Genomic DNA, 18,963 nt, shown 5'->3' with positions numbered 1-18,963 from the left:
AAATCTTAAAAATACAAAATGAAAGATATCCCAGTAAAACTGACAGTTTCGCAAAGTTGCCCCAAAAATTCAAAATTCTGGATCTCAACTTAATTTCAATAGATCTTATTAACAAAACCCTAAGAACCGGTTTACTAAATATCAAAGCAATCAGACTGGTAAATTTGAGAAACAATTTTTTGACCAAAATGAGAAAAATTGCCCCCAAAATACAAAATTGCTGATTTCATCCTAATTTTGAATATATCTAATTTTAACATAAACCCTAGGAACCTGTACACTAGATATCAAAGCTACCAGATCAGACGTTTTAGGAGAAAAATTTTTTGACCAAAAAAGGCAAAAATTGCCCCCAAAATAAAAAACAAGCGACCTAGCGGCCGATATAGCTCCGCTGTGTTTATGTAGAGAATAACTATTTTTGACACATGCTGATGAAGAAGGTGGAAATCTTTGATAGCTCAATGCAGTGGCCAGAAAAAAGTGGCTAAAATAGCTGCAAAAATACACAATTGAAGATTTCATCATACTTTGAATATATCACATCGGATCATCCCTAAGAACATGTCAACCAAAGCTATCTGATGAGTAGTTTTTTGAGAACAAAATTTTCTGACCAAAAATGGCAACAATTGCCCCCCAAAATAAAATTTGCAGATTTCATCATAATTTCAAAAGATCAAATTTAGTTCATCTATAGAAACCTGTATACCAAATTTCAAAGCTGTTGAACAGTACTTTTTGAGAAACACATTTTTTAACCAAAAATGGAAAAAATTGACCCAAAAATTCAAAATTGCAGATTTCATCATAATTTCAATAAATATCATTTAGTTCATCTATAGAAACCTCTATACCAAATTTCAAAGCTATCAGATGAGTAGTTTTGGAAATACCGGTACACATTTTTTGACCAAAATTGGCAAAAATTGCCCCAAAAATACAAAATTACAGATTTCATCAGAATTTCAATATATATTACTAAGCTCATCTGTAGAAACCTGTATACCAAATTTCAAAGCTATCAGACCAGTATTTTTTGACCAAAAATGGCAAAAATTGCCCCAAAATTACAAAATTGCAGATTTCATCATAATTTCAATAAATATCATTAACCCTTTCACCACCATTGTTTTGTCCAACCCTGTTGTTTTTTATGGTAAAGTTGGACCTGTATACAGGGAGATGGGGTGAAAGGGTTACGGTGATCTGTAGGAACCTGTATACCAAATCGCAAAGCTATCAGATGAGAAGTTTTGGAAATACACATTTTTTGACCAAAAGTGGCAAAAATTGCCCCAAAAATACAAAATTGCAGATTTCATCATAATTTCAATAAATATCATTCAGTTCATCTGTAGAAACTCGTATACCAGGTTTCAAAGCTATCAGATGAGTACTTTTGGAAATACACATTTTTTCACCAAAAATGGCAAAAATTGCCCCAAAAATACAAAATTACAGATGTCATCAGAAATTCAATATATATTACTTAGTAATCTACATAGAAACCTGTATGCCAAATTTCAAAACTATCAGACCAGTACTTTTTGAGAAATACATTTTTTGACCAAAAATCGCAAAAATTGCCTTAAAAATGCAAATTTGCATATTTCTGCACAATTTGAACAAATCTGAAATAGATCATCCCTAGGGACATATGTACCAAATATCAAAGCTATCTGACTGGTAGTTTGAGGAGAAGATTTTAAAGATTTTTTAACAAAAATGACAAAAATTGCCTTAAAAATACAAATATGCAAATTTCACCACAATTTGAACAAATCTGACTGAAGTCACCTAAGTAAGTAAACTGCATATCAAATTTCAAAGCAATCAGACAAGCTGTTTCAGAGAAGAAGATTTTTTTACCAAAAACACCAAAAAATGCCCTAAAAACACAAATATGAAAATTTCACTACGATTTTTACAAACTTAAGTGAGGTCACCCCAAGTGAGCTGCATAAAAAATTTCAAAGCAATTGGACTTGTGGTTTCAGAGGAGAGGCAATTGTTGACAGACTACGACGGACGACGACGACAATGGAAAATCAACCTATTTGATAAGCTCCGCGTCGCTGACAGCGGAGCTAAAAATTGCCAGTTTCAACATACCTTCAATACATTATATTGAGATTAATCTTAGATACCTGTATACCAAATATCAAAGCTATCAAATCAGTAGTTTTTGGATAAAAATTTTTTTTATCAAAAATTGGGAAAATTGCCCCAAAATTACAAATATGACAATATCAATACAATTTGTACAAGCATGACTGAGGTCATCCTGAGGAACATGAATATTAAGTTTCATAGCAATCACACGAGTGATTTCAGAGAACAAGATTTTTTGACTAAAAACGGAAAAAATACCCTAAAAATACAAACATGCAAATTTCATCCCAATTTTTGCACACATAATTTAGAATACCTAAAAAATCTGCATACCAAGTTTCAACCAAATCTGACCAATGCTTACTGAGTTTTAGCCATTTGCAGGATTTTTCCTTTTTTTCCCCTCATTTGCATATTTTTGGCACTGACATGTTCATTTGAACAAATTCACATCTCCACCCCTAGGTGCACCTGTACACCAAATACTAAGACAGTAGGTGCTACGGTTTAGGAGTTTTTGATGTGGACGTACATACATACATACATACATACATACATACATACATACATACATACATACAGACGACATTTTCCCACCTTATACGAATACCTGCCATTTGCATATATACATATGCATATATATGGGAGCTAAAAATGGGTTGAATTCGATCACATGCCTAAGATCTATGTTTAGAACACTTGTATAAACTTAGCATTCCACTTGGTGTACCACTCTTATATGAATACATTTGAAAATGTCAGAATTGGCATGTCAGATTTCTATGAAAAGACTTATTCAAAAGTGAAAAAAGCACACAAAAAACAAACCTGTACATGTGTCCTGAAACAGTGCCCATTTATTACAATGGAATAATTCACATCACAGATAGTTGACAATACAAAATAGAAAAATTTACATGGAGATTGATTTAACTTCATGAATACTGGCACAGAATCTCAAGAAATTACTTATTGCTTTCAATATCAAAATCTAAAAAATTGCAGTGTGAAGTTTCAGAAAGGGAAAATAAAATTCAAACACAACTGACAGGAAACAGTATTAAACATTGGACCATTACATATGTGTTTAGTTATGAAGATGTAGGACTATTTACAGTACAGTACACTCAAATGAAAGAATGGCCTTAAAATCATGCCAAAATAACTTGGACCTTGACTTAATTTCTACGCTGTGCTGTGTCCCTCAATTTTGTTGAATCACAGGACACTACTTTTAACTGACTTTTTGAAAATTACAAATTCTGCCGTATTGAGAAACCAGCAGTCTTAAATACCTTGGAAGTAATACTCCGGGAGTAATAGTGACATAAAACTCCAGCTCAACCCAGACTCCAATACATCTCATAAAGATTCTCTGATTACTTATTGAAAGGGTATTATGACAAATTGACAATTAGACACCAGGCATTGTCCACTCACTAAAGGATAGGTCTAGGGTAATTAAATTTCCAAGCTGCAACTATCCAAAATTGAAACTTTGGAAGTGACCATTTCTACAAAGCAAAGTTTTCTTTGGTTTCAATCAAGTCTTAAAGAAATACTGGCCTTTATTATGCTACAGACTCAAACCAACTGTTACAGGACAAACCACTAACAAAATAATTCTGAAAGACCAGCAAAGGGTCAGATCATTCGGCTTTTAAAGTTAAAAAAATCTTAAAAAATGGAAATCTGTTTATCCCTCTAATGCAATCCCTGATTAGCTTTCCTTTTTACAATTGCATTGTTAAAAATTTTCATGGTTCAGTCACATAGCATCAGCGTTGTATTAAAAAAATAGGATTGTTGGTAAGTTACCTGCATTATGTTGTGATCAGATGTGACACACACTGGAAAACATTTTTCCCACTATAAATGGTATAATTGATAACAACTACACATCAAAACAAAGGATCTTTGGCACAGTAAATCAATGAACAATCTGTAGTCCAATTTGAAACACATTTAATATCATGGCTACCCTTTTCATTCCCGTGTTTTAGCCTAATCCTATTGTTTTCTATTGCAAACTTGGACTTCTACAGAGGATTATAGGGATGAAACTCTGGAATCCTGTTGATGGAATTTGCAACTTGATGACTCAAAGGTAGATTTTAAATCAAATGTAAAAAAAATTCTATTCACAAAAAAGCACAATAATCATGATAGAGTACTGAATGCACATACCGCCACACAGTAATGATTGCATGAGGTGATTTTGCTATTTGTGCTCATGAATTCACTAATTAAGAAATTTTAAACATGCATTATCTTCCAAAAATGTAATTGCTGTACAGATTCCACCAGATGCAACTGTTTAACAACCAATGACAAGTACTTCAAACTAATCTATTTAATCTTATAATCTAACGAAACAAAATATTTTCTTCTAATTATTTTATTAAAAACAATACTCACAACATGAACACCTCTTTGCAACACACTCACACATATTTCAGAAAGGGTACTATTTCAGAGTACATGCAGAACAAACAATTGCTATATTCTCTCAAATTCTCTCTGCTATATTCAGTCAAATATCTCATACCTTTAAAAAATAATCCTGAGATAAACTTTCATGGAATGGCAGTATTCATTTGATTTTGCACTAAGTCACCATTGCCAGATTAAGAAAATAATTACTGTGGACATTAAAAACTAGAATTTTTCATTAAAGGTTTCAACAAACATATACAGTGCAAATTCCTGAGGAGAACTTTTGTGGCTTTGAAATATAAAATGAGAAATTAACTGATGTCTTACAAAAGATTTATCACAGTTACAAGTCTTGAACTGAAAATCAAGAAAGGTATCATAACATTCACATCATTTAGAATTACAACAGGTATCATTGACCAATGAAAGTGTTTTCACCCTTTCCATAATCCGCTGATTTAATAATCTTAATTTCTGAAAAATTTCAAAACATTTCTATTTCATTTCAAAAAAATATTAACCCTTTTCCTGCCAGACAGTAATAACTGTATCACTTCCCCATCAGCCAAGTCAGTAAAAAGCGTATTGAGCCAAAACATGATATATTTTCACCCAGTTGGCTTGGTATGATATAGCATCTGTTGTCAAAAAAAAATCATCTATATAGTATTATGTTTTCAACAGCCTTCAAATGTACAGTATTATGTTAAAATACATCATATGGAATACGTTGTGTTTCATTAATTTTGACCATCTTGACCAGGTGGTGAAATATGGACTTGGCCGGAAAAGGGTTCAAGGAGATCATATCTGCTATGCAGCCAATTTAGGCAGTGACAAATTCTCTAACAACTTTACAAATCAAATTCAATTCAAATTGGGCACCATACTCAGTACTATTATTGCATAAGAAATTCATTCATTTCCCTTGGGGGAGAAATCGAACTGGTTATTTCAGCACTATCTTTGGGTTTTATTATCTGTGGTATTGCATATGATGGACTAAAAACTCATTGCTTTCTCTTTTGTGAAGCAAGATTCCATAGTCTCCTCTACCATACTATTATGACAAATTTACAGAAACACAATTTTTCACTTTTGGAAATTTAACAAGCAGGACTGGATCATACTGGGATAATACCAAGCCACATTACAATTTAACAATGTCCTAGGGGTTGTGATATTATTTATCTATTATGAGAGGCACCCTAAGAGGTGCAATATAACAATTGGAAGTGTCAGACCCACTATTACGCAGGTGTGGCCAATGGCCATGAATACATGCTTGAGTCAAGACAATGCCCTGATATACATAAAATATTACAGATCAAAAATAACACAAGACTGGCAAACTACAACCACCCCCCTCCAATATCAACACAAACACACCATCTGTCTACAATAGAAAAATTTTCTTATCGTAGGCTGTCTTAATAAAAAGTTCAACAGGAATTCTTGCTATCTTAAATAGCTTTTGTCTTGTGCTTGGGAGGGGCAAACTACATGATACCGAAATGCACTGTGGGTAGAAAGTTGACTTCTCACCACAGCAAGAGTTTGAGACATTGATCTCGTAAATACTTTAATCACAAATGTAATTGCTGTAATGGCAAAAAGTTCTGTTTGTTTGTGAAACTAGCTAAACTCAGTAATCTTTTCAGGCATTTCATGCTTGAAATTTCTGTTAACCTAAAACTTTACATTTTTTTCTGTAATCTTTTGGGTTTTGCCAATAGAAATCTGCTATATTGAAGATTTAGTCAACCACAAGAGACTTTCATGACTCACTTAGATGGCAAAATCGTATTTAAGGTACCGAGAATTGCTTTAAAGGAATTCTAATACCCTTATATTTGGCCCTTAGCCATGGAAAAAAAAACACAACCAAAAGTGAACATTTAATTACATAAACAGTAGAAGCATCTCTGCACATATCATTGAATACAAACAATGCAGAAAAAACTCTAACATCAAATAGTCTTTCTTCGGTCAAATGGACAGATCAAAATGGTCCACCTCACTCTCCACACTCAATCCAAATCAGTCCCTTCAACAAGGACAACTTATCAAAGGGACTCAGTTTTTTTAACCCATCCTACAGTCAAGTCTTGAAATTCACAATCAGCATAAAAATTCAGAATTTTCTTTGCTATTTAGTTGTTATAAACCTTTCACCACCATGGTTTGGCACAAACTAACTGTTATCAATGGTGAATGTAGACTTGTTTACAGGGAATAGTGATGAACAGGTTAAATGGCATGACTTTGCAGTGATTCCATTGTTCTGAATGACTGATATTATTCATGGCTGGTCTTTCTCAGTCAAGTACAACTAATAAGAAGGTATAGCTGTATTCTGAATCCAACATGTAACCTGACAGATTTGGACACTCCAAATTCTGGTGGCAAGGAGAAGGAAAATAGTTAAAAACCACTTTCGGTCTGTCAAGTTTCCCAGGATGACGACGCATCTTTGAATCTGTACTCTGACTCTAAAAGAGAAACTTCCGACAATTTTCTGATCCACACTTACAGGGAAAACTGTTAGGCTGTGCAAATTCATTGTCAAAGACTTCTGAGTTACTTGTGTCAGCATCTTCTCTTGACGCCCCTACAGATTAGATGTGTATAAAGCATGAAAAAAGTCCGCTGTAATTATAACATGTATAATAACTTCACAATCAAAAATATTGCAGAAAAAAATGTTCTCAGTTGTATAGTACTGTACATCAAAAATTTTGCAATCTGGGTATTTAGCATCAAGTCTTTAGAGAGTTGTTTTGAATTCCAGTTATGAGGACAAGTTATCTTTGTCAGTATTTCAATCCTTGGTAATGGCTTTGGTCAATTAAAATTCAGACACTTACTCACATATTAGCAGGCAGCCATACTTGAGGTGCAACTTGAAAATTATTTAGTTGATAAATCTAAGTTGTTCATTCATCACCAATGTTTGGAAAAAGTTTTGTGGTTACAATTTGGAAAGCTCTCTTACATAAGGTGCTTTTTATTAGCTCATATTTGTTTTTATATATAAATACCAAAAAGAGCTAATATGATGAGTCGCAGTGGTGTTTGTATGTCTGTATATTTGTGGGTATGTATGTGCGGATGTATGTCCGTCACACACAAAGGCTCCCATACCGCCAAAGCTACCGTCTCAGTATTTGGTGTACAGGTAGATGTAGGGGTTGAGATGTGAATTTGTTCAAATGAACACGTCAGTGTCAAAAATGTGCAAATGAGGTAAGAAAAAGGGAAATCCTGCAAATGTGCAGGAGTGGTGGCAGTGAACTGAATCAGCCCACACATCTGAATAAGAGGATTTTGACCTTAAACCTACTTGTACATGTATGCAGGCTACCTATTATGTTTGGGAGTTGTAGCAGTAACTTAAACAGCTAATTGGTCATTTCCTGTCATTGTTTATGAACTGTGACATATTAACAGATCTGCTGAAAGCATGGATGTCTATTTTTGTACATCCATGGTTGAAAGATTCTCTGCTATGCATGTTGCTAAAGTTGACCTTCAGTACCTAAGGTTTCAGACCTTATTTACTTTTGTCATTCATAATTTTCTGGTTTAAATATTTCTTGTTGTTTTTCTGGTTGTACTGTGCAGAAATTGTCATAACATCAACGTATACTTTTCCTGCACTGAACAGATAGAAATAACACTTATTGTTGATCTTTGGTATGTACCAATTCTGATCAAATTTGAGCGACACCGTATAATTGCGGTATTTTTTAAAACCATCTTATGGAAAAAAAAAAGATACAGCTAATGGGACTTTAATATATGAGCTTGTGCAGTAATTCCCATTAGGAGAAAATAACTAATTAAAATAGTTTATAGATGCTTTTATACTAAGCTTTGAATATTTTTGTACATCCCTTGAAAACATCACAGTTTATAATACCATAATAACATCAAAGAAACATTTGGCTTGTTGCCCTTGAAGTGCTAGGTAGATGAAAACCGTTTTGTCAATGGGTGGTTTGTCACATATTGAAAGACTTACCTGTCATCTGATAGTCAAATGTAAGTTCTTCGCCAGCCTTGATGTCTCGACATGCAAACAGTGCTATCCTTGGCATCCTAGGGTCCACTTGGTTGATCCAGACACCATAGACCACCATGTTGGGATCACACTGTGATACAGAAATTAATAAGCAATGTAGACACCATGATGGTTGAACCCAGATGGAAAATGTGCACAAAGTATATGATAGTATTTATCGAGACAAATGTATGGTATTTCAAATACTGGTGAATGTCCAGAATGTCTAAACAAGAAGCTACTTACTGATAGGGGAAAAATGATTCCATTTAATATAATCAATCACACTGGTACTACTGGTAACATGTAGGATATACGGTACTTGCAGTTGCATGCAAATGTATTTGCAGATATTGACTCTTTTTTCATTTATGTCTCTGTCAAAAAGTTTTGCAGTTCAACAGAAAGTGCTGTTTTCATGAACATATCACCACTTTTTTCTAAAATGCTGACCTTTCACAGTAGTAGTATAGTTGTAACTTGGGGAAAGAAAGACAACTAGCAACATTTCTAGCCTAATTATCAGCAAAATATAAAACCAAAACAAGCTGTCTCTGTCTACCTATAGTATAACTACCAAATATTTTGCATCATCATGTTCTGGTGTTGTGTTTAAACATATACCAGTAATTACTGTATACCTATATAATGCTCACCGAATGATTGACAAAATGAGAGACATTTCCATAGAAACCAGCATCCACTACAAAGGCACAGTCCTGACTGCTATCATAGTCTAAGTCAAAGAGATAGGTTCTTCAGTTGCCATCGTATATTCTGCCTCGGCATTCTGCTTCTTCATTGGAGATAACCTGGAGGAAGAAATTAAAACCAACAGTCAAAGTACACTACAACAAAATCAGTTAAAATTCTTGTCTGGTTTACAGGTTTCTTACATTGCTGGCCGCTGGGAGTGCGGGATTGACAGTGTGGGAAAAATCAATCCCACACTCTGCACTAAATAATACATGTGCTCTGATTGGATGATAAACAGCCTGTTTCGTTCCGCATGCAAAATGTTATCCAATGGCATGACGAGTAACACATGGGCCGGAACTACAAAGTAAACAGGTCAAAGTACACAGTGGCAGACGACAGAGTTGTCACGATTTTAGATAATGTTTTGTCTCACACGAGCCTGCGGCTCGTGTGAGACAAAACATCCCTAACTCGTGTGAAAAATCTGATCCCAGGTCCTTGGGGGTGTGAGATTCTGTTAATCTCTAGTCTATAATCTCCAGCAACTGAAGAGTTGAAGGTCCATAACATCTGTAAAAACTTTTTTTACAGACAAAAGATGCTGTAACAAACCCAGGCCAAGTGGGTGAAAATACACGGTTTTGGCTCAATACACAACTTTTTACTGACTTGGCAGATGGAAAAGTGATACTGTCCAGGAGGAAAGAGGATATTCTAAACCTTCAAAAATAGTTTGCATTTTAATACAAGTAACAAACTTGTAGATCAAAACAAAATATATTTACCTCTCCAACATATTCCATTACAAATGAATTTTTTCGGATATCTTCAAGTGTTTTCACTCCCCATCCACAGCCGTTTGCTGTTCTAAATATGCTGACTTTGAACTTCCGTCCATGCTGAACCACCCTGTTTGGACACTTAGGGCCGCACTTGCATCTTCTGTTGCACTCGAAGACTGGCTTTCCGGGTTTAATCCTGATCCTCCTGTACTTGTTGTATGCGTACTTGCCGCCGGCAAGGGTTGGACAGCATGAGTCAGCATTTTCAAAGCAGTTCTTGCACTCACAACCAAGTAAGGGGTCACTGGGGATGTGAATACCCGGGCCACCTATGTACTCATTAATGTATGTGAAGTTTGTTGGTGGTCCTTCATTGTCAACTTTGTTCTCAACTCTAATAGGGGCAGGGTCAGTACATTTGGCTCTGATATCTGCTGCCCAGACTCTCAATTTTTGCTTGATCTCTGTACTTTGTTCACCAAAACAGTCATCATCGTCATCCTCCTCCCCTTCATCCTGATCACATTTGAGCCGTTTTTTGGCGCTGCCGTTAAGAATATCTTGAGGTAATATCTGTCGTTTCTTGGTACATTTCTTTGCATTCAGCTTCTCTTCTTTTAGCTGTCTGCGGTATTTCTTGATCAATGATGGACAGTTAACCAGGTTAGACTTGGGTTCCCAGGTGTTGTCTTTGGATGAATAGCCTTGCCATTTCACATAATACCATTCTTTGCCCTGATCAACAATAAACAATTAACAAATTATTTGATACAAAGAATTGCAAGAAAAACATTGCATATCATAAAATTGAGTACCACTATATAAATCACTTGATGTGGATCATATATGCTAACTATCCCCTTTAGATGTTTGAAGAGCAGTTGATGTTACATTTTCTGTCTACTAACCCAAACTTGATCGACGGTCCTAGTTGTATTCAGTTGTCTATGGTATAATCTACGGTATTGTGTGTCAAATGTAAAGTTATTTGTGTACATAGCAGAAAGAAGGACATAAATGCATGTCTACTAGCCACTGAGTGAGCACTGTAGTTCCATTTTCAAGAGCTCATTGCTTTGCTTAAGCATAGTAATTATGGTAAAGTGTGCCACCAGCAGTAGATAATGAAGGACTACCAAGAAAGTCGCAAAGCGATGCGAGTGAGAAGTGAAGTGTTGCTTTGCTTCACTCCTTGCCATGTCTGTCTCTGCTGTCTTGACAATGTGTCAGGGAAACAATGGTCTTGAAAGAAAGCCTATGGACTGGTAGGTGCTAATGGGAATAAGTTGAGTAAATGCTTGGTAAAGCTGCTGTACCCATCACATTACAACCATGTTTTGACTTGACAGTATTCACGTTTTGATGTATGCTAACCAGTTATGGATTTATGAATGTTTTTAAGAGGGCTTTGACTCTCTTGCAGCCGGTCATTGGCTATGCATTGTGGTAGAGTCCTACCCTTGACAAGTAGCACATATCCCGCCATATTCATGTGTTACCATCAGGTAAGTTAAAATCAGTGAGGCAAAAATAGGTCCAATATGTAGCATTTAAACAAAAACTTTGTAAGCCCCTGAATACCTAGATAAAGTAAATTTGATTTTTACTGACCAATCTGCTGTAACATACTATGCCAAGCTGGTGAAAATAACATAAGATTTTTGCTAAATACCACTTTTAACTGACTCTGCAGATAGGAAAGTGATACAGTCTGTCAGAATTAGGGTCAACGCTTAAAGGGAGGGGTCTTTGGAACTGTACCTGTGCGACTTTTTTTGTTTACAAAATTTGTATTTCATGCATGATATCTAGATGCATCAGGTCAACATGACAGCTGAAACATTTCAATTTTATGATGTACATAACAATAAACATGTTTTAACTTTCATCAATTGTCAACGTACCTTAGATACAGAGTTTACAATGGTTGTATGGGTCCCATATGACATTTGAGAGCTGTTCCAACGACCCCCTTCCTATACAATAAGCATAGCCTGGTGTTTGCAACACAATGAGGTAGTGGCAGAAGATTTGAGGAAGTCTAGATACAGTGGGTCCATAATAAGTGAAATGGTGATTGGAGGGTTAGGGTACACAGGAATATACTGAAACAATACATCACTGTGACCGTGACTTTGGTCTGTGACTATGATGAGTACATTCATGATTCACAGGATGTTTACCAAATGTTATTTTATAACCTACCTTTTTATCTTTCACATAATCTACAAGGGCTTCCACTTCATATTCAGTTTCTGTGTGATAATTGAGAGAAAATAAATTATAAATAACCATTAAAAACACTTTAGAGATTATGTATTTAGGAGAGAGTACTGCCTCATTGTTGACAATCATACCACCTTGAAAATGTGCAGTGATTGAACAGAGGTCATCTGGTTGTAAAGTTGTAGTGTGCTTTAGAAAGAATGGAAAGAATTCGAGATAGATTTTAAAATTAGATTTTAGAGAGGTACATGTAGAATCACACGGGAGGGGCTGGGCACTGATAGAGTCAAGCACAAAGAGAATGGGAATCAAATCAAAGCCTGACAAATGTCTAGAATCCAGGTGTGGTTTTCGAGTTAGCCAGTGACTTAAAACCACCACTTAATTCCGTATGCACTGCCCATGTATCCTGGGTCGTAGATTAATCAAATTGCAGTAATTAAGGTAGTATGCACCTCGAAAGTGAAAGACTTAAACTTTTGCTCTAACTTTCCTCAAGGAATCTTTTAATCATTCTCTTTCAAAATCAAGAATAAAAACAGGGGGTCACCATGCAAATTTTGGTACTAGAGAATAAAAATTACCCAAGATTTACCGACATTAGAAATTCAAAATGGCCGCCATCCCTGTGTTAACTCTATGGAGAAAAATTAAAAATTTTCGAATTTCGAAAAACTAAGCCGGTGAAAAGTTTTCTTTCACCAAGAGCTTTAAAATGAACCTCCACATGTGGTATATCAGAAGAGAATTGTAAAAGTTTGAGAGTCCGAATGTCTGTCTCCGAGGTGCGTTCTACCTTAAGGGACTGGTCAATTTCATCATGGGGTAGGGGTGTTTCACCCTGTTTTTGACTTTGGAGATGGGGGTCACCATGTTTTTGAAATGCTCAATGGGGGGGGGGGGGTCGTGTGTTTGAATCAAGACACTGGCTAATACAAATTGCATCATTTGGCGCGCCCTTCGGGCATGTAACTTTACCATATCAGATATATATATATATATATATATATATATATATATATATATATATATATATATATATATATATATATATATATATATATATATATATATATATATAAATATATATATATATATATCAGATTATCTGGATGTTTGCAAATTGAAAGTCTGTTATGCAAAGCATTGTACCAGAGGCAGCCACAAATCGCATCACTCAGTTACAGTTTTTGACGCACCCTTTAGGTGCATAACTTTAGCACAACAGAGATACACATAAGATTTATCTGGATGTCTGCAAATTGAAAGTGTGTTTTGCATAGCATCATACCAGCCACAAATTACATCATTGAGTTACAGTTTTCTGTGTGTCCTTCGGGCGCATAACTTTATATATTAGGGGGATATATCAGAGTTATCTGAATGTTTGCAAATTGAAAGTCTAATGTGCAAAGCATAGTAATCAATATGAAATCTACAGTTCATATACAAAGCATGACAAAAACCTGATCCTCCACTGTTTTCTCTATGAGAGCTCTGTATGAGAAAGCAACATGCAGTTATATTTCAAGATACAGTGATATATTTTAGAAAGAGAAAAATGACAAGATATTTTTACTCTCATCGATGCAACTATTTTCCTTCTTGTCACAGGTTTTCAAATTAAAGGTGTTTTCTCATGATAGCTAACAAAAGGTAGTTTTGTCATCTTTAGCTGAGCTTTTACAGTTTCAGGGATATAAAAAAAGATTGTCTCAGACACTGTGCAAATCAGCAAGGGGCGGGGGGAGTGAGCCACTTTTTGATGTCTGCAAAAAATTATCCGACCCTCCCCACCGAAGAAACTGACCAGTCCCTTAACAGCAAGGCACACTAGATCAAAAGGGGGATTCTCTCTTTCTAGAAATGTTACATGTATTTAAATACAGCCACTCGATGAAAGTTTTTCCACAGTCACTCGTGATCTATTCAGCTCTTGGACTATTCGCCTACAGACGTGTGTACATAAGCGAGAAAAAACCCGGGTTTTCTCGCTTATGTACATATGTCTATAGGCGAATAGTCCAAAAGCTGAATAGATCACGATTGACTGTGGTTTTTCTCAAAAATGACAGCAATCTCCCGATCGGGAGACTTTGTCCAAAATGTGTAACAGTTTCAAAATGTTAATGAATTCAGAGACATGACTACGTCGTTAAAAAAGTACAAATGGAGTTGATCCACACTTCGGAAATACAATTTTCATGTGAAGTGACATTATGCTGTATGCCTTTTCTCCAGAGGGTATCACTATTATTGAATAAATGTGAAAATATACAAAGAAAACAATGGTGAACTTTTTCAGAACAATGGTAAACCCATCCTCACTGGTACACTTTTTCTAAATGCGCAAATGTCTAGTAAATTGCACAGAACTACTCTATCAAAAAAGTCTCCGTATCAGGAGAAATTATTCTGATCCGGAGGTCAATTTTTCTCCCGATCGGGAGAAAATCCAATTTTGGTCTGTGCCTTGCTGCGTTTTACTTTAGAGTTTAATACTGTATCGTTACACTGGTACTACGTTAGCTGCATGAAGGCACTGAAAACCTACAATTAAGTATACAGATTGTCAGTTGAATGAATGGTCTTAATGCGACTTGATGTTCATTTCAACCACAAAGTTCGATAGGACGGTACAGGGATAATGTCTTAGGTCTAACGCTTTAACGGTCCAACTGTACACTGTGCTTTTTCCAATATAATATACACACACTATCAGCGGACTTCGTCGAAAGGGGTCGCGGGCACATTAGACGCAATTTCACACCAGTCCTTAAACGTCTGAGTAACAGTTACTAAAGAAAAACAAAAGACAGCGTAGTATAGTGACATACTTCACGATCCAATGGAAATATTAAAGATAAATTACAAAGAAATACTTACCACTCATTGTGGAATCCTTCCCGCTGTCTGCCATTTTGGATTTTCACTTGTCTATCCAATCACTTGATTGGTTGTCTATCAGGTCACGTGCTCCAATTACGCTCCCATTTGTCGTGTAGATATAGATTTCCCATTCGTGTAGCATGTCGTACGCTTGGATTCCTAACCTACAGAGCAACTTGAATCTATTCCAGTGACAGCACGCGTTACACACTCGATTATTGAGCCGTCATTTGGGGAAGTACTTTATTTCTAAGTTGGTAAATATTGTCTGTGACACGGTCCCTCCAGTCAGTAATTATAGGCTTAGCCCAGGGCCGTACGTGTTTCTTCGGTGTGGTGAACACCACATCGTACTCGTAGCGTGAATTGATTCCGGGAATGAAGTTCTACTTTTGTGTTAGGGGTGGACCATTTGATATCCTGGGGAGGTCTGGAAGATTTTGGGGGGGGGGGTCATTATTTTTTTCCCCACATGTTCCACCGGATGTTTTTTTTCCTTGTGAATCCTGGAATTTTTTTTTTTTTTTGCATTCTTCCTTCAAAGAATTATTTTTTTAATGCCGCGATGTTGCAAAATCAATCTGTTTATCATACATCAACGGACTTGTACATAAGGGACTGGTGAGTTTCTTTGGCCCGACAGACGGTGGATTATTTTTTGCTGACGTCAAAAAGTGGCTGACCCCCCCCCCCTTCCAACTTTCGAAAACAGGGTGACCCCCCTGCACAGGACAAAGGTAAAACATACAGTAGAATATAAATTGAATAATTCAGTGTGTGTGTGTGTGTATATATATATATATATATATATATATATATATATATATATATATATATATATATATATATATATATATATATATATATATATTATATATATATATATATATATTATATATATATATATATATATTATATATATATATATATAATATATATATATATATATATATATATATATATATATATATATATATAATTTTTGGGGTATATTTTAAACATTCAGTCATTCAGTGTTTTAATGAAATTGTTGTCATGTCAGTTTTAAGATAGGAACTTAAAAGTGTCAATTCTAAAGTTTGAATACAGTATTTTGAATGAGCGGTGAATGTACTCCACTCTTTTTATGCATAACCAGATGTCCAGAACTGTTGTAAGAAAAATGTGATTGTGAAATATTAGTGCATGTTGCTTTCTAATACTGAATTCTCATAGAGGAAACAGAAAAGTGTCAGGAACTTGTCATGCTTTTCATATGAACTGCAGATTTCATAATGATTAGAGTACACTTTGCAAAACAGACTTTCAATCTACAGACATCAACTTCAAGATATTTCTGACATATATCTCTGATATATTAATTTACTGCGCCCAAAGGGCGCGCCGAAAAATATTAAATATCCAGATATCTCTGATATATATATATATATATATATATATATATATATATATATATATATATATATATATGTATATCTGATATCTCTGATATCTCATATATATATATATATATATATATATATATATATATATATATATATATACATATATATCTGATACTAGAAGTCATGCAGCTGAAGGGTATGCTGAAAATATTGTTTGATATTTAAAGAAATGCACCCGAAGGGCACGCCAAAAAAGTTTAAACATATCACAGATGTATGAATGTCTGATATATTAAAGCTTTGCACTAGGACGGGGCTCTGAAAAATATGTCTTATTTATTATTAAAGTTATGCGCTCGGAGGGCGGACTGAAAAATTTTAAACATACAGATATCTCAATACAACGGGATGTTGTCTCAAGGAGGACAACAACATAAAATTATCAGACAGTTTCATAAATATGACATCATTTAAACTGGTCCAATAATCATTTTCATTCAAGGTAATACATTACCAGGTCCATGGGACATTTGAGATTTACAAATTTAAGTAGGACCATCCTGAACCACTGATAGTTAGTGGTGGTACCAGGTGTCCGGAATGGGTAAGCGTACCCTCCTAGCATGCTACACCCGTCAGGATTGGTCCCAAAATTGTCTAAACATAAGGCGCACCGAAATATTTTAACAATACATATATCATAGATATATGTATGTCTGATATATTAAAGTTTTGCACTAGGGCGGGGCTCTGAAAAATATGTCTTAATATCATTAAAGTTACGCGCCCGAATGGCGCGCCGAAAAATGAAATTGAATGATGAAAATCATGGCTAGCACGATGCATTTGATGCATTTTAGGCAAGTGGAAAAGCCAAGAAAGACAAGAAGGGTGCACGGAAATGAGAAAGTTACAACCCAAAAGGTTCTTGCTGATACTGTGATAGATTTTTTTTCTTCCACATTAGCTTTCCAGGTTTTTTTTCATAAGCCATCTAAGGCAGAATTTTTTCCCCCTTGTATCTGCTGGGATTTTTTTTTTTGAAAATCTTCCAGACCCCCCGGATATCAAATGGTCCACCCCTTATGTGAACATTTCATTCACTACATGAACTTGAAATGAATGGTTTTATATATTGATTGTGTGTGATTTTCGCTAAAATATGACGATGACTTTTCATCGGACGTTTGTTGAAAATCAAGCATGGTGACCCCAATCTTTTTTCTGTAATAGGCCTATTTGATAATTCTAATACAGAATTCAAAAATCCATGATGCAAAAGTAAGCTTATAAGCTTAAGCTTAACTATAGATACAAAATTTGCAACTTTTCTAATCGTATACCATTCAGCAAACAATATAAACAAAAATAAAATTTAGACACTTTTCAGTATTTTTGCTTGTATCTTATAATGTTGAAATATTCAGTATTCAGCCTATCAACACAATATACATATAGGTGTTATGTACACCTATATTGATGTCAGTTGCATTTCACATATCAACATTCAATATACTGTAAGACTGCTGCAATATATATTACTATAATACTCAGGCTGTGTGAATAAGTTAAAAGCATTTCAACATGATGTAGGCCTACAAGAAATTAACTACAAAAATGATGTCGATACACAATTTATTGTTTAAAAAAACAAGTTTAACATACCTACATACTGATCATTCACATTTTCGTTGCATATATATATTTATTTCATATACTATAGGCCTTCATTCACATTTTCGTTGCACTCTAATATATTCAGTGTATTAAAGATGGCAAAACTGGGTACAATAGAAGTAAACAGTGCCATAACATTCAAGGAGATGTACTCTTTTTGTGTACCTTAGTCAACACTATTTTGTGAACAGTGATAGTATTGCATTGTCGATGTCCCTTTTGTCCGTTGTTTATCGATAACTGTCAAGTCTGCTGGATCTCCGACCCGATCTTGTGTAGCCTACAAGTATAAAGTCACTGTCATGAGAGTCATACGACCCAAACTCTTCTTCAACTACATCACAGTCAGAGCTATCACTGTCACTGCCGGTATGCAGTGACAGTGACACTGATCGTAGGTAGTACCAGGGCAGTAGCTGTATCAACTTCGATAATTTTGACAATATTTTTGTTCAGTTTATACAACTACATTCTTGTTCTACTCCCTACAACATGTTTAACTGTCCAGCTTGCCAACACAGTCTGTGTATGTGTATGTGTACTGTGCATTTGTATCATTGACAAATGACTTTCAGTCTGGACTCTAATTCAATTATCACCAATGAGAGCTTAGTGTTTACGTATAGGCCTACTGCTTGTCGACAAACCGAATATTGTGTTTCAGCATGCTATAGGGATCGAGACAGTAAGA

The 18,963-nt window shown here is 35.1% G+C and overlaps 1 protein-coding gene across 1 annotated transcript; it reads right to left on the bottom strand.

Annotated features, from left to right (window-relative positions):
- Positions 1-2,946: 2,946 nt before the first annotated feature.
- On the bottom strand, positions 2,947-15,363 carry LOC139134602 (histone-lysine N-methyltransferase SUV39H2-like). Its single transcript, XM_070701522.1, is given in 6 exon segments — positions 2,947-7,162; positions 8,576-8,705; positions 9,271-9,426; positions 10,099-10,830; positions 12,301-12,350; positions 15,208-15,363. Coding segments are annotated over 6 exon segments (1,221 nt in total). The 5' UTR covers positions 15,242-15,363; the 3' UTR covers positions 2,947-7,043.
- Positions 15,364-18,963: the final 3,600 nt, after the last annotated feature.

This window comes from Ptychodera flava, chromosome 6, assembly GCF_041260155.1.
Source record: "Ptychodera flava strain L36383 chromosome 6, AS_Pfla_20210202, whole genome shotgun sequence".
In the NCBI taxonomy this organism is placed as follows: Eukaryota; Metazoa; Hemichordata; class Enteropneusta; family Ptychoderidae; genus Ptychodera; species Ptychodera flava.
This window is presented reverse-complemented; position numbering and strand designations above follow the sequence as displayed.